Source organism: Mobula birostris, chromosome 2 (genome assembly GCF_030028105.1).
Source record: "Mobula birostris isolate sMobBir1 chromosome 2, sMobBir1.hap1, whole genome shotgun sequence".
NCBI classification, from domain to species: domain Eukaryota; kingdom Metazoa; phylum Chordata; class Chondrichthyes; order Myliobatiformes; family Myliobatidae; genus Mobula; species Mobula birostris.
In genome coordinates this window covers 191,883,086-191,899,579 of record NC_092371.1, presented here as the reverse complement: position 1 = coordinate 191,899,579, position 16,494 = coordinate 191,883,086, and the positions used below count along the sequence as shown (strand labels likewise).

Sequence of the window (16,494 nt, the reverse complement as noted above, 5' to 3'; positions counted from 1 at the left end):
CTATATCCGTGCGTGCCACATAATATAATTTACAAATCAAGTAATTGTGTAAAGTAATGGAATCCTAAATGCAATCAGGTATAAAACAGTCCTGGGATATGTCAAAAGTATGTAGAGAGAGTTGTGTTTAATTTGATTAATTGGTGCCCATGGGATTACACATGGACAGCCAAGAGCAAAGTTAAAGGACAGAAGTTTTAACTGGATTGTTGCAGAAATGCAGTTGGAGAACATAAGATGTGATGGGCAAAGGTTTGAAGGGGAAAGGATGGGAAAGAAGAGAGTGAAAGAGAGGTAAGTGAAATAATATGGGGTGCAATAGAATGATGGAGGGGAGGCAGAAATGCAAGTATTTACAGAAAGAAGATGGGAAGTGAAGGAAAGAGGGAATAAACAGCTACAAGAAGAAGGACACATAAAAGTTGCTGGTGAACGCAGCAGGCCAGGCAACATCTCTAGGAAGAGGTACAGTCGACATTTCAGGCCGAGACCCTTCATCAGTGTCCTGACGAAGAGTCTCGGCCTGAAACGTCGACTGTACCTCTCCCTAGAGATGCTGCCTGGCCTGCTGCGTTCACCAGCAACTTTTATGTGTGTTGCTTGAAATTCCAGCGTCTACAGATTTCCTTGTGTTTGCGACAAGAAGAAGGAAGTGGATAAGGGTAATGGAGGAGGATGGGAGAGATGCTGGAAAGTCAGAGGAATGGGATCAATAGTGATGAGAAATAAGAAAGCAAGTGAACAGCTCTGGAGTAGGTTGGAACTGGGATATACAGCCTGTTATGAAATGTGTCAGGAGTCTAAACATACAGTGGAAGGGTGATAATAAAGATGGGGGTAATAATTTGGAGCCTATAGGGGGAATTGAGACCCAGGAAATGGGTGAGGAGCAGGATACTGCATGGATCTCTCTCCTAGTGGCATAGATACCACTTCTATCAAGAGTTATACTAGTGTTTGCACATCAAGGGCAGTTCTCATAAAATAATCAATGGACACATTTGCTTAATACCATTGTGACATAGATTTGTGGAAGCAAGTGTCAGATTGATGTTCATCAACTCATTAATTTACAACATAGAATTTCAGCAGGAAAGGGAGAAAATCAGAAAATTTGCCAGATCCCACAACCACTTTGGGTGCAAGTAATGGGATAAAACAGAGAAAAGGATTAAGCCTGGCAAACAGAGTGCCACTGGGCTAGTCATTCTGGATACTTTTCAGAAACTTTATTTGCAAAGGCTTACTTCTGTTAGCTTAAACTGATTCGACTTACAAGTTCCCACAATTACATTTCCATTTTGGAATTTGCTTATACTTCAGTTAGAATTTCCTTTTCTCCCCTCTGAAGTAAGGTCTTTGATTCCCATACGACAACATTTCCAATGTGTTTCTGTTGCCACCTGGAGTCTTTGTACTAGAAATGCACGCTGACTCCTTGGATTTGAATGCCAGGAACACATTACCCATTCAGCTGCTTTTCGTACACTGAGTACGAACTGCAACGCCACCCACAGGTACAACTGGTACTACAAGTAGAGACTAATTTTAAGTGAACCAACTTTCCCACTGACTAAAACTTGATAGGACTCTATTCACCCTACTGAATCTATGCCAGCTTTGACAGCAATCACGTTACTCCATGTATTTTCACTGCAACCTATTCTCTCTAATGTGCCAATGAATTTCCCTGTGAGTCTCCTAGCAATCACTACACAAGGAGGAGTTTAAGACAGCCAAATACCCACAAACCTGCACTTCTGTGGGATTTAAAAACACAAACAACAGGAATTCTGCAGATGCTGGAATTTCAAGCAACACACATAAAAGTTGCTGGTGAATGCAGCAGGCCAGGCAGCATCTCTAGGAAGAGGTGCAGTCGACGTTTCAGGCCGAGACCCTTCGTCGGGACTAAGTGAAGGAAGAGTTAGTAAGAGGTCTCGGCCTGAAACGTCGACTGCACCTCTTCCTAGAGATGCTGCCTGGCCTGCTGCGTTCACCAGCAACTTTTATGTGTGTTACTTCTGTGGGATTAATGGTTATCGGAAGCAGGCCTGAGAAATTTCAAGTTCCTGGGTGTCAAGATTGCTGATGATCTAATCTGGTTCTAACATATCGATGCAGCTATAAAGGTAGCTCCAAAAGTGGGAGGGGTGGGGAGGCTACTGCACAGGATCAAAAGAAGCTACAGAAAGTTTTAATATTAGTCAGCTCCATCTTGCAAATTAGCCTCTGTAGTATCCAAGACAATTTCAGAAAGGCATTATTGGGGACCCCCATCACCCAAGACATGCCCTCCTCTCATTGCTACTGTCAGGAAGGAAGTACGGAAACCTGAAGGTACACAGTCAGTGATTCAGGAACAGCTTCTTTCCCTCTGCCACCCGATTCCTAAATGGACCTTGAACCCATGACCACCACCTCATTTTTTATTATTTCTGTTTATGCAATATTTTAAATTTAACTATTTAATATACATACATATACTTAATGTAATTGTTTTACTTATGTATGTTTCTTTCTGTACTGCTGCGCCAAGTTAACAAATTTCATGATGTATGACGATGATATTAAACTGGATTCTGAGAACTGAGTTAACAAAAAATCAGCAAAGATTGAACGGTAGAACAGATGCAATGTGATGAATGGCCCAATTTGGTCCTGTATCTTATGGTCTTATGTGAGAGGAGTTCGGAACAGCCGATGGAGAGTGTGTAAACTAACATGAACAGCACCAGAAGTCAGAATCAATTCCCGAAAGCTAGAGCTGTGAAATAGCTGCATTACCTGCAGCTCAGCTGTGCCACCGTAAATACAGGGGTTCAATGCTGTCATGTTAAATTGGTTATAATAGGGTTGTAGCTAAATTACCAGACTAGCATTCTGGAGCTTTGATCCATCGAGATAGGGGGGAGAATTATCTTTAAATACGTAAATAGAATTAAATACTTCCACAATTTTAAATACAAACTAGTTTCAGCAACAGAAAGCATGAAACTATTATATTGTTCCTCATCACCTTACCAATGTCCTTCAGAGAAGTAAACCTCTTTTCGTCACTGGCCCTGCTCACTTACATAATTCCAGACCTGTCAATGTGGTTGACTCTTGGCTGCCTTCTTAGTATGAGGCAACAAGAATGAAAATAACATTGCATCACCAGTGATGCACATGTCTCATTCTTAAAAAAAAACACATCTTGCCTTTAAAATCAGCCAACATGCAGATCTAGGACCAGAAGGTGGCTGGACATCACTGGAGTGCAGTTTACACTACAACTCTCTTTATTTAAGCAGTACATGCATTGCAGGCAGCTTAGAGAGAGTTTACTGGACTGAGCGGTGCATGGTCTCCGAAGGAAAGGTTGGACAGACTAAGGTTGTATTTACTGTTGTTTACAATACCCAGACGGGAGCTTATGGAAACTTGAGATCCTGAGGACTGCTGAGACGTTGTTCGGATCAGAATTGCAGGTGAAATCCAGAACTGTTCTATAGAGGGTAACTGCCCATTTAAGGCAGAGATGAGGTAGAATTTTTTTGAAGATAGTGAGCCTCAGCGACGCTTGTTCAAAGAGTGGTGAAAGATGTTGACTATTTTAAGGCAGAGGTTAATGAATTTTTGTTAAAACAATGGAGTGAAGGATTATCACAGATGGAGGTGAAAGTGGAATTAATGTCCCAATCATATCAGTCATGATATAATTGAATGGTAGTGCAAGCTTGACTGGCTGTTACAGTTAATCAATGCATTATATTGTGATTTATCCGTCATCCTTCAATTATACACTAGCTATTAAGTTAACAGCATCACCATTCTTCACAAGAATGGTGACTAACTAGAGAGTGTGCATTGCCAAATCTTACACCACATTTAAAGGTTTTTAAAATTCTGTAAAATCAGTGATTCTTTTCTCTTGTGCACTTCGATTTTTTTTCTATTAAATAATACACATACTGGGGCAGTGAGGCATGAGGCCCCATCAGTCATAACTAGATCAACAAATCCTGTTTAAATTTGTCATTCAAATGTAATTTGCTTGAAATTACGGCAAAGCTGAAAAACCTGCCAAAATGTATTAAAGAACCACAGGACACCAGGAAACTCAGCAAAGAGCAAGCACCTCAGGAAAGGAAAACCAGATTAGGGAGAAGAAATGGGAGGAGCAATCTAGATTAAATCACAACCCAAGGCTGTAACATTAGCAGCTTCTCCTCTCTGGGCGGGAAAATGCAACTGGAGTGGCAAAGTGTGATTCAGTTTCAGCCAATAAAGGCCATTGACACAAAGTGTGGTTCAGTTTCACCCAATAAAGGCCATTGACACAAAGTGTGATTCAGTTTCAGCCAATAAAGGCCATTGACACAAACAGGAAGCAAAATAATACCCATGTCTCCCTTATTTTCAGACTGTTACGTTGCATCATTCAGGTAGATTATTTGTAGCCATTTACTGACTTTTATATTTCCATCACTGATCTAAAGACTATTTTGTATTGTCTAAACCAGTGGAGTAACAGCAGACAGAAGTTGAATTATTATTAAACAGAAATTGTATTGTAAAATATTGCAATGTTTACTTGGATTTTTTTGTATGCGAGGCTTGATGCATAATACATCAGTTTAAAATTGAAACTAAATGGTTAAAACAACATGGAGCAGAAAGATTCACAAATGTTGCAGAAGTACTCCAAAGATTCAAGACACATGCCGGTGATATTAAATCTAATTCTGATTCTGAGGATAATAAGTAATTTATGCTTTGGTCGCAAATGCTGCTTCTCTGATGCTATATGTCTGTGATGCTCAATTTTGACCTTGAAGATATATGCACTTTATAACAATTATAAAGTAATTGTTACTTTATTAAAACATCGATTTGGGGATTAGGAAAGACAATGCTAAAAAGCTTAAGATTGAACCATCTACCTGCCAGGTACTCATCAAGTGAAGGAAATTCTGGTGATAATTACAGGTCATAAAGCCAAGTCATTCCAGAGGCCCAATCAGCGGTGGAAGCAGTGCACAGCAAGGAGGTTTCTTACAGTCTCACTTCAAAGGAGAGCTCCACAGGCATTTGGTGTCATTCCATCAGCCAGTCAGTGGTGGGAGCAGCGCAAAGAGGAGTAAATAAGAGTACAGAAGGGATAGGTGGAACGGCCATTGTTGTGAGTGGGCCCGTGGTGAGGGTGGGACTGTCAGGCTTCGGCTCAAAGAAGGCTTCAGCTCTGGGCAAGTTGTCCAGGTCAGTTTCTGTTAAGTTTCCCTCTTTTCTTACTATGTCAGGGGTACTTAGTGTAGTTTACATGGCTATTGTGTGTTCTTCATGCTGGGCTGTTGGGAGTCCTGGGAGACCCAGGATCTCCTGGGGAACTACATCTGTGTGAAGTGCATCCAGCTGCAGCTCCTTCAAGACCGTGTTAGGGATGTGGAGCAGCAGCTAGATGACCTTTGGCTTGTACAGAAGAGTGAAGAGATCACCGATCAGAGTTACAGGAAAGTAGTCAACCCTAAGTTGCAGGAGGCGAGTAGCTGGACGACTGTCAGGAGAAATGGGAACGTGAATAGGCAGTTAGCGCAGAGCACCCCGTGGCCATTCCCCTCAATAATAAATATAAAATTTTGGATACTGTTGTGGGGCATGACCTCCCAGGGAAATGCCATGGAGACCAGGTGACTGGCACTAAGCATGGTCCGTGGTGCAAAGGGGAAAGAGGGAGAGATTGCGGTAGTGATCGGGGACTCAATAGTCAGAGGAACAGACGGGAGATTCTGTGGACGTAGAAGGGACACGCAGGTGGTACGTTGCCTCCCAGGTGTCACAGGCTCAGGGGTGTCTTGGATTGCACCCACAGCATTTTGGAGGGGTCGGTGCAGAGCAGCCAGATTTCTTGCTACATATTGGCACCAAGGACATAGGAAGGAAAAGCAAAGAAGTCTTGAATTGAGAATTTAGAGAGCCAGGCAGAAAGCTGAGAAGCAGGACCTCCACAGTAGTTACTTCTGTATTGCTATCTGTGCCATGCACCACTGAGGGTAGAAACAGGATGATTTGGCAGATAAATGTGTGGCTGAGAAGCTGGTGCAGGGGACATGGCGTCAGGCTCTTGGATCATTGGGATCTCTTTTGGGGGGCGGGGGGAGGTATGACCTGTACAAAAGGGATGGGTTGCACCTGAACCTGAGGGGATCAATATTCTCGTGGGCAGGTTTGTTGGAGCTGCTGGGGAGGGTTTACCTAATTTGGTAGGGGGATGGAAACCAGAGTGAAGGAACTCAGAATAGGACAAATGGTAAAAAAGCAATGACAGCGTGCAGTCAGACTGTCAGGAAGGGCAGGCAGGTGATAGGACAAAAGTGCAGACAGCAGGGTAAGTATTAGGGCATTAGGGGTGCAGAACAGTACTCAAAGTATTATAGCTCAATGCACAGAATATAAGAAATAAGATGGATGATCTCATTGCACTTTTCAAAAATGTCGGGTATAATGTTGCGGCCATCACTGAATCGTGGTTGAAGGATGGTTGTAGTTGGGAGCTGAATGTCCAAGGTTACATACAGTATCGGAGGGATAGGAAGATAGACAGAGGAGGTGGCGTTGCCCTGCTGGTAAAGAATGGCATCAAGCCATGAGAAAGATGTGGCATAGGATCGGAAGATGTTGAATCCTTATGGGTTGAGTTAAGAAACTGCAAGGGTAAAAGGACCCTGATGGCAATTATATACAGGCCTCCAAACAGTAGCTGGGATGTGAACTATAGATTACAAACAGAAATAGAAAAGGCGTGTTAAAAGGGCAATATTATGACAGTCATGGAAGATTTTAACATGCAGGTAGATTGGAAAAGTCAGGTTGGTAATGGATCTCAAGAGAATGAGTTTGTTGAATGCCTTCAAGATGGCTTTTTAAAGCAGTTTGTCACTGAGTCTACTAGGGGATCAGCTATACTGGATTGGGTATTATGAAATGAACTGGAACCCATTAGGGAGCATAAGGTAAAGGAACCCTTATTTTTCAATAAATTATTGAACAAGTATAATTTTTTTTTGTGTTACTTATTTAATTGGGTCCTCTTTATCTAATTTTAGGATTTACATGAAGATCTGATCATATGTTAGGTCATACTTATGCAGAAATAAAGAAAATTCTGCAGTGTTCACAAACTTCCTAACACCACTGTACAACCGTGGTTGACAAGGGAAGCCAAAGCTAATGGAAAAGCAAAAGAGATGGCATACAGCAAAGCAAAAATTAGTGGGAAGATAGAGGATTGGGAAGCTTTTAAAAACCTACAGAAAGCAACTAAAAGAATCCTTAGGATGGAAAAGATGAAATATGAAAGCAAGCTAGCAAACAATATCAAAGTAAATAGTAAAAGTTTTTTCAATTATATAAAAAATAAAAGTTATGTGAGTGGAAAGTAGACCACTAGAAAATGAAGCCGAAGAAATACTAATGGGGGACAGGAGATGGCAGATGAACTAAGTGAGTATTTTGCATCAGTCTTCACTATGGAAGACACTATCAGTGTGCCAGTTGAGATTGTGGAGGCATTAGTAATGATCTTTCTAAAATCACTGGACTCTGGCATGGTGCCAGAGGACTGGAAAATTGCAGATGTTATTCCACTCTAAGAAAGGAGGAAGGCAGCAGAAAGGAAATTATAGACCAGTTCACCTGACTTCAGTGGTTGGGAAGATGTTGAAGTTAATTGTTAGGAATAAGGTTATTGAGTATTTGGTGACAAAGTCAGCATGGTTTCCTTAAGGGAAAAACTTGCCTGACAAACCTGTTGGAATTCTCTGAGGATAGATGAAGAGAATGCAGTGGATGTTGTATATTTTGATTTTCAGAAAGCCTTTGACAAGGTGCCACACATGAGGCTGCTTACCAAGATAAGAGCCCATGGAAAATTACTAGCATGGTTAGAACACTGGCTGATTGGTAGGAAGCAGTGAGTAGGAATAAAAGGGTCCTTTTCTGATTGGCTGCCAGTAACTAGTGGTGTTCCGCAGATGTTAGTTTTGGGACCACTCTTCTAAAGCTATATACCAATGGTTTAGATGATGGAATACATAGCTTTGTTTTCATATTTGCAGATGATATGAAAATTGGTGGGGGGGTAGGTAGTGTAGGGAACAGGAAGACTGCAGAAGGACTTAGATAGATCAGGAGAATGGACAAGAAAGTGGCAAATGAAATGCGAAGTTGGAAAATGCATGGTCATGCACTTTAGTAGAAGAAATAAATGTGCAGACTATTTCCTAAATGGGGAGAAAGTCCAAAAATCTGAGATGCAAAGGGACTTGGGATTTAACTTGCAGGTTGCAATGGTGATGAGGAAGGCAAATGCAATGCTGGGATTCATTTTAAAATGTCTAGAATACAAGAGCAAGGATGTGATGCTGGGGCTTTATAAGGCACTGGTGAGGCCTCACCTTGAGTACCGTGAACAGTTTTGGGCTCCTTATCTAAGAAACGATGTGCTGGCATTGGAGAGAGTCAGAGGAGGTTCACAAGGATGATTCTGCGAATCAAAGTGTCATCATATGAGGAACATTTGATGGCTCTGGGTTTGCTGGAATTTAAAAGGATGAGGGGGATCTCATTGAAACCTTTTGAATGTTGAAAGGCCTAGACAGAGTAGATGTGGAAAAGATGTTTCCCATGGTTCAGGATTCTAGGACAAGAGGGCACAGCCTCAGGATACAGGGATGTCCATTTAAAACAGAGATGTGGAGAAATTTCTTTGGCCAGAGGGCGATATTCCACCGAGATGCAACACAGAGTGTCATAGGAAGTCATTCCTGCCTGTGGCCATCAAACTTTACAACTCCTCCCTTGGAGGGTCAGACACCCTGAGCCAATAGGCTGGTCCTGGACTTATTTCCTGGCATAATTTACATATTACTATTTAACTATTTATGGATTTATTACTATTTATTATTTACGGTGCAACTGTAACGAAAACTAATTTCCCCCGGGAAAGTATGACTATGACTATGAATTTGTGGAATTTGTTACCACAGGCTACAGTGGAGGCCAGGTCGCCAGGTGTATTGAAGGCAGAGATTGATACGCCATGACATCAAAGGTTATGGGGAAAAGGCCGGAGAGTGGGTCTGAGAAGGGGGGGGGGGGAGGATCAGCCTTGATTGAATGGCGGAGCAGACACGATGGGCCAAATACCCTAATTCTGCTCCTATGTCTTATGGTCTTATGATTTTAACTTTCTTGCAGTAATGTGGTAAATGATTGAGGGGAGCTGGCAGGGCTGAGACCAACCGGAAACCATTTATCACCCTCTACTTGTCAGACCTTTAACTCTTCTGCCTCAATTGCTTGGACTCAGTCCACTACCTCTAGCCTGGTACCAGATATTAGCTGAACAGTGGCATCAGTGAAAAGACTGAAAGAAATAAGCCTGTCCATTTATGGAGGAAAAGACATCCTAGAAGGCATTGAAGTTGGTCTTGGGAGAGGCTCCCGGGTTACTCCATGTTGCCATGTTATTTATCCGGACATCGAAGCACCAGAATTGTTGGGTTAAAATTGCATTTGGGTCCCAAGTAAATTGCAAGACCCCGATTAGTGGTGGCCACTTTGGTCACCTCTGAACAAATAAGATTATAGTAGTGGCATTCTAGAGAGCAAAGGTAAATGACAGAGTGTTAATTATATTTCCACTCTGACAAAGGTAGAGAGAGTTAGAAACAGGACTTGTATTGGTCTGGAAGTCAAGCAATCCTTTGAGCAACATATGACTAATTTAAGCATTCTCGGCAAATGTTTCTTCTTTTCCAACGTGTATATTGAAAATCTGATAGTTATTGGCTTGGATGCAAAATGATGTCAAGGTTTGTCATAATAGTAGTTTGTGTGATGTTGTAGTGAAATTGATGTTTAGATCTTAAACATCAGCTTCTACTCATAAAGCATTCCAAGGTACTTCACACGAACATTAAAAGAAAACCTGCCACCAGTTTCACTGATATCAGTGTAGGTAGCCAAAGGCTTGGTCTCAGAGGCAGGTCTGGAGGAGGAAAGAGGCAGCTAGGCAGAGAGTTCCAGAGCCTGGGGTCTGTGTATGACTGCCCACAATGGAGCATTTAAAATTAGCAGTGCTCACTTTTAGTGGCATGTCTACACTGTGGGGCTCGAAGTTGAAGGTAAGTGGGGATTAGGCAAGAGTTTGATGGATTTGAAAACGAGGAAGAGAATGTTAAAATGGCAGTGTCAGTTAAATAAAGAACCCAGCAAGCTCAGTGATTAATGGGGTTTGGTGTGGGTTATGACACAGACAACAGAGATTCAAATATCCTCAATACTGGCCAAAGTAGAACATGCAAGGGTGATCAGGAGAGTGTTGGAATAGTCTAGTCAAGAGGTGTAAAAGTTGAATGTGGGCTTTGGCACTGATGAGCTGAGTAGTTGAATTTGGAAGAATGTTTCAGAAGTCAAAATTGCAGAGTTTCTGTTACAACAAAGATAATGTGATTGAGTAAATCAACTCTTGGCAGGGGAAAGGGCTTTCAAAATGACAAAGAAGCTATACCTTTCTTCTGCACACCTAGAATGGTTCTGGAAATGGGCAGAGGTGTTTGGGAGTGGACAGAGGGCTTTTCACAGTCAAACTTGATGCTGACTGTCACCAATTTTTGTGAACTGTCTGGTTCAGTATCAGAGAAGTACCGGGGAGAAGGATGGAGTCTGTGATTAGCAGTTTATGAAAAGGACATTGGTCATTGGCTCCATATAGCTAGAGGATATTTCTGCGCATCCAATACCGGACATTAGACAATTATCTGTAATCTTATTGTAAAGACAGTTGGGGGAGGCGGTTGCAAGAGAAGTGGCGAAGGAAGACTTGAGTTTCAACAACATGAATTTGGATACTGATGCCTTGTATTTGAGTCAGACTGGATGAGTGAACCAGCTAACACACACAAAATGCTGGAGGAACTCAGCAGGCCAAGCAGCATCTATGGAAAAAAGTATAGTTGATGTTTCGGGCTGAAACCCTTCGGCAGGACCCAAAACATCTTGGTCTCGGCCCAAACCGTTGACTGTACTTTTTTTCCATAGATGCTGTCTGGCCTGCTGAGTTCCTCCAGCATTTTGTGTGTGTTGCTTGGATTTCCAGCATCTGCAGATTTTCTCTTGTTTGTGAGTAAACCAGTTGTTTAAAACATAGCAAAGTACTTCTACCCCCCAGAATCTAATTGAAGCAGAAATGAGGAGTGTACCTGTGATAAAGCTGTGTATGGGGCAGTCATATTTTTAATCTGGATCAGTTCATCAAAGACAGAAGTGATTATGAGGCTGAATAAATTATAACAGCAGAAATCACTTGCCAGTCATCTGGGATTATGAGCACAGAGATGTTTATAAACTAGCAAGATTCTCCTCTCCTGGAGGTTGAGGAGTTACTGAAACTAGAAGGAAGTAGGGTAAGGAGAGGAACAGAAGTAGGAAGTGATCCAACATGACTTTGATTTATATTATGGGAACAGTGAGCCAGGAAAATGAGTTGGATGAGAAATTAAGCAGTGGTACGAGGTCAGTTAATGCTGGAGGTGCAAGAAAAAGATGAATTGATATGGATTTTGCAGAGGCTGATGGAAGGGAACAGTGGAGCCAGCTCGGTGAGAATTTATATTTGGTAGTTGTATTTTAAGAGGGGCAGTGGTATTAGAGAAAACGAGGTACTCAAAGTGGGAGAAAGTGCCAGAGAAGAAGGCAGAGTCAAGGTATAAGCTGGTAATGAGCTACAACACCACTGCATCAAATGATGGAAGTTGTATGCAGTTGGGGAGGCTTCATGCTGGCAAAATGTTATCCTTCTCAATCAGTAAGGCAATGCTCATAAAGCATAGTTTTTATGCATGTTGTCCTTCAGGTGATAAGGGAATTCCACAAAAGTTATGCAAACTATTCTTAATTAGGAGTGATTCAATTTTTTTAAATCCTGAAAAATATATTCCTGTTTTTTGCATTATTTTCTGATAAGATGGGAAAACGAAGTTTTCTAACGTTAGGTAAAAAACAAATCCAGCTACCAGCTTTTAGTGTGACATTTCAATTTCCATTAACTCAATTATTATAAACATATTAATATAACATGTTGACAACTGAAGTATTTGTTGACAAGAAAAACGTAATAAGTATGGAACTTTTAATAGCCAATAAATTTTTATAAATTTGTGTTTAGGATTCAAGTTGCTCCTATCTCTTTGAAACGAACAAAGGTCTTGGAAAAGTAAAACAAAAATCATACACTTGCAACTAACACTGCTCCAATACACGTTTTAAAGAATAATTCCTCGTCTAGGTATCACTGTATACTAAATTCAGGATAGACAGTGCCGCGAGTAAAAAGTATCTGACATCCAATGCCTTCAGAGAATATGATCAATGCAACATCTTACTGAAAAACGCTACAATGCAATGAACAGCAGATAAAAGTGGATTTCTTTCATTCATTTACCAGATGAGGGCATCATTGGCAAGGCCAGCACTTACGCCCATTTCCAATTCTTCATCTAGAAATATCCTATGAGGAATGAAAGGTCAGATTTCTTTCTTAAATCAAAGGGTCGAAACTTCTAGGAGGCCTATTTAGGAATAAATCTATTATTTGCAGGGGTAACATGAGAGTTCAGTCACTTATTTTTCTTTTCACAGTTAAGTAGTCCTAAAGTGCAGGTCTGCCACAAACTACCGCAGTAACTTCCTGATTTCTTTCAGAACAGCAGAGCTGAGATTCAAGCCATGGTGTTTTAAACCAGTTCAAATACAAGATCATTTAGTCTGAGCTATATCAAAATTGAAATTAACCTTCTGTCTGATATTCAGGCGAATAGAGACATCACAAAAATTCTGTTCAAAAAATATTTTAAGACAGTGCATAAGATAGGTGAATGGTTATGGTATTTTTTTCTTGATCAGTATGAGTATTTACATTTGATTTGGTACCATTCTATTCAGTTTTTTTTAAAAAAGAAAAAAACACTTTTACATATTAAAATATGTTCATGGCTCATAGAAAATAGTGTTACTTCTGGAGTGCTTGTTTTATAGTGTATATTTTACCGGGGAAATTTTAACTCTTCAGATGTGCCGTCCAGTCAGGAAAAAGAGTGGCTTGTCCTCTTGCGAGTTAGCTGTCTGGAATTCATCTCGTAATCTGAACTGCCACTCATCCTCCAGCTCTAGTCTCACAACGGTCTGCCGAAGAGAACTACGATCTTGACAAACGACACATAGTGTTGCACCTAAAAAAGAGAATTCTTAAGTAACATAGGTGAGCTAATATTTTTCTTAAAGTTTAAAACTGCTCATTCCTTAAGGATGTGTTTGCAACAAAGGCACTGGAAATTAACGTCTGACTTTTTTTTTACAAATTACAAAATGTTCGCAATTTGTCCTTTTAAAGGCAAAATCGAATTTCAACATTTTGAACTTAAAAGTGGAAAACGTAATAATCTCAGCCAAGTATTATAAGCCAAATCAAGAAAATACATTTTGCGACAACAGGCTTTGTTAACCATTGTGATTTGGATGAAAATTCTACATGTCCCCACAAGAAAAATACTCTATTGTTGTAATCTCGTGATCCACAAAAAGCCTTTACTTTTGACTTTAAATCTTGCCTGTGCCAAAGGAGTTAATCCTAATTTTAGATCTGCTGATATGCAGTGAGATGGTAGTGCTTAATGATCCCTGTGTAAATGATCATTGGCAGAGATCTTACATCAAATTTCACATTTGGTTTGAGTGTTAGAACTTGGGTCTGAAACTGATAGATAAATAAAATCGATATAAAGGTATGAAAACAGAGCTGGCAACAGTGGACTGGGAAAATAGATTGAAAGATGTTAGATTGATCAGGGACAGACTTTAAATGAGATGCTTCATAATCCTTCAGGATATAATTCGATTGAGAATCTTAATCACTGAGGATGATTTGTGTGCCCAACCAAGGAAGTTATTAAATAGAAAAAAAAGCAGAACAACATTGTGAAAATGTAATTTATTTTGGAAACCAGATATAGCTGTATTTTTTTTAAAAATTACAAATAAACTACAATTTAAAAGCAGATGGAATTTCTTAAGGATTGAAGGGGAGAATTAACAGTTTTGAATAAATACCTTCTGTAAACAGGAGAAAGTCTGCACATGCCGGAAGTACAAAGTAACGCATACAAAACGCTAGAGGAACTCAGCAGGTTAGACAGCCTATATGGAAATGAATAAATAGCGTTTTGGGCTGAGACCCTTCTGCAGGACTGATTGTTTATGTATCTGTCTTCATGCAAAAATGCACTGAAGTCAGGATAAATGGATCATTTTTGGATAACTCATACAGTACCACAAGGATCTGAACTGGGACTATTTTCAGTCTTTACAGTTGACTTAGATAAATGGATGAAGTGTACTGTAGCCAAGATTGCTGATGATATGAAGACAGAGAGTGAGGAGGACACAGAGACTGCAAAGTAGGTTAAATGAGTGCGCAAACATTTGAGTTAATGGGGAAATGTGAGGATGTTCGCTTTAGCAGAAAGAACAAAAAAAAAACAAAATATTAGTTAAAGGAACAACAGAATGCCAATCAGAAGAATGAGTGTCCTTTCATGTTAGACAATGTTAGCATGTAGGAAGAGCAAACAATTGGTAAGGCAGATGGGACTTGGGTCTATATTGCAAGAGGGATAGAGTACAAAAGTAGGGAAGTCTGGGAGTCCATTGACTGGAGGCTGCATAAACAAGGTGGAGTCCTGAAAGGTGAATTTGCTCAGTCTTTCCTCAATATTACATCTATATTAAAAAAAATTAAAATATTCTTTTGCCACACAACAGCAACTTGAAAGTTGATCACCAGAACACACGAACATTGGGAATATGAACGTAAATGGTACGGTCAACAGTAGACTAATGAAAACAGAACATCTTGGGGGAAAAGGGATGATTTTTCTTTAGTAAGGTCCACGTAGTAACCACGATAAGAGAAGAAAATCTAAATGCTCATGGGTAAAAGGCTAGAGAGGTCAGTATTTGTTTAGAGATTATAATTTTACTGTTTCACACATTTTGAAGCAAGTTTCTTAACATTTCATGAAGCTATAAAACATAGGGTGACAATTAATGGGAAACTTTCTATGAATTGCCGATCTCTATTCTTAACTATGGTGGGTCGGGTGAGTGCCAACAATCTACTTTGTTCACTACTTGTGCCTTTTTCTCCCACCCAGATAACAATTTAACTGAGAAGACAGTAGGTCAAGATAAACCAGAAGGGCTGCATCCAACTCTGTCGAACATGAGGTCTGGAATCTGCATGTGGACGCGGCAGCATCCTGAGAAATTGACTGGTGCTCTCTGGGATATGGTGTAAGGAGACAAATTGCAGGCAGGGCAATAGGCTGTAGGCAGAATCATAAAGTACTCATCCCTTCCATAATCAACACAAGATTCAAAACCAGCTCATGCAAAATTAATTATACGAATGATCAACCCACCTCCTGTGTGTGTTGGAAGATGACCCCATCCCAATTCCATTTGGACACATCATCAGGTTTTAATGTCCAAGTCACCCCAGGCTAACTGCTTCTTGTACTTAAAATTACCTCAGAAAATCCATTTAAAAGGTCATGCCACCTTTTCAAAATGTGAAAATCTGAACAAATCCAATCTTACCTTTCAGAAAATGGAATTTTTTCAAAATACTTGCTGTGACAAATGAGTCACAGAGATACAAGAGGAGTCCACTGAAAGCAAGGTCTGAATAGTTGATGTTTAAAGAATGAGGACGAGAACTCACAAAGCAGACTGTAATCTGAAATGTTAAAAATTGAGATTGCAAATGTTACGACCTTCAGAAATCAATTATGCTTTCAAATTATACAATCGACTTAAATAACAAGCTTACAGATAAGTATGAATACAATATTGAACACTGGCTGCAGCCGGCAGGATAACTTTCAGACAAATGATGCTGGCAGTCCAATACTGAGCATATTTTCCTACATGCACCAAAGCACCCCATCATCAAGCCTGATTCTAGTTTTGTGCTGCTGTTTTAATGGTACAGTGCTTCAGGTCAACCCCAGGAAGAGATTGCAGACAATTATAAAAAGAAACGGGGAATGGGTGGGGTGAAAGTTGGAGGTGGTCAGAACAAGGAAAGCAATCGATTGGGTGAGTGATGAGGTCTGGTCCTCCGCCTCCAGATTCAGGAAAGCAGTTTTAAGCAACTTAATGTTTCAGGATTGGCCTCCTGTTATCTCTGATTAAGCCACATGTAACTGGGTTTCAGAGCATAATCAATAAAAGATGGTTCACTGACACAGAAGTTTTTGTAAAGAGTTGCAGTAAATTTCTTGTGTTTATTTGAAGACTGGAATTGAAACAATAGCAGCTTCACTAAAATCCTATACATCAGTGAGATTGGGGAGCAAACAGACACAAAATTTGCCTGTGCAGCAAATAAAG

The 16,494-nt window shown here is 40.4% G+C and overlaps 1 protein-coding gene and 1 long non-coding RNA gene across 18 annotated transcripts in view; one reads left to right on the top strand and one right to left on the bottom strand.

The window, feature by feature from the left end:
* Positions 1–16,494, bottom strand: part of LOC140193984 (protein GREB1-like) — a 458,873-nt gene that overhangs the window by 148,559 nt on the left and 293,820 nt on the right. For 16 of the 17 annotated variants that reach the window (XM_072251241.1, XM_072251242.1, XM_072251240.1 and 13 more), the window contains 2 exons: positions 15,700–15,838; positions 13,093–13,274 (listed from right to left, as the gene is read on the bottom strand). In XM_072251241.1, coding sequence (XP_072107342.1) covers positions 13,111–13,274; positions 15,700–15,838 — 303 coding nt within the window. In that variant the 3' untranslated portion in view covers positions 13,093–13,110. Of the gene's footprint in view, positions 1–13,092; positions 13,275–15,699; positions 15,839–16,494 lie in introns of those variants that run through there. The other variant, XM_072251261.1, reaches the window with a different exon arrangement.
* LOC140193989 (uncharacterized) lies at positions 3,251–16,340 on the top strand. The gene is made up of 3 exons (XR_011885017.1): positions 3,251–3,473; positions 13,115–13,303; positions 15,255–16,340. It is a non-coding gene; the product is annotated as an uncharacterized lncRNA (long non-coding RNA).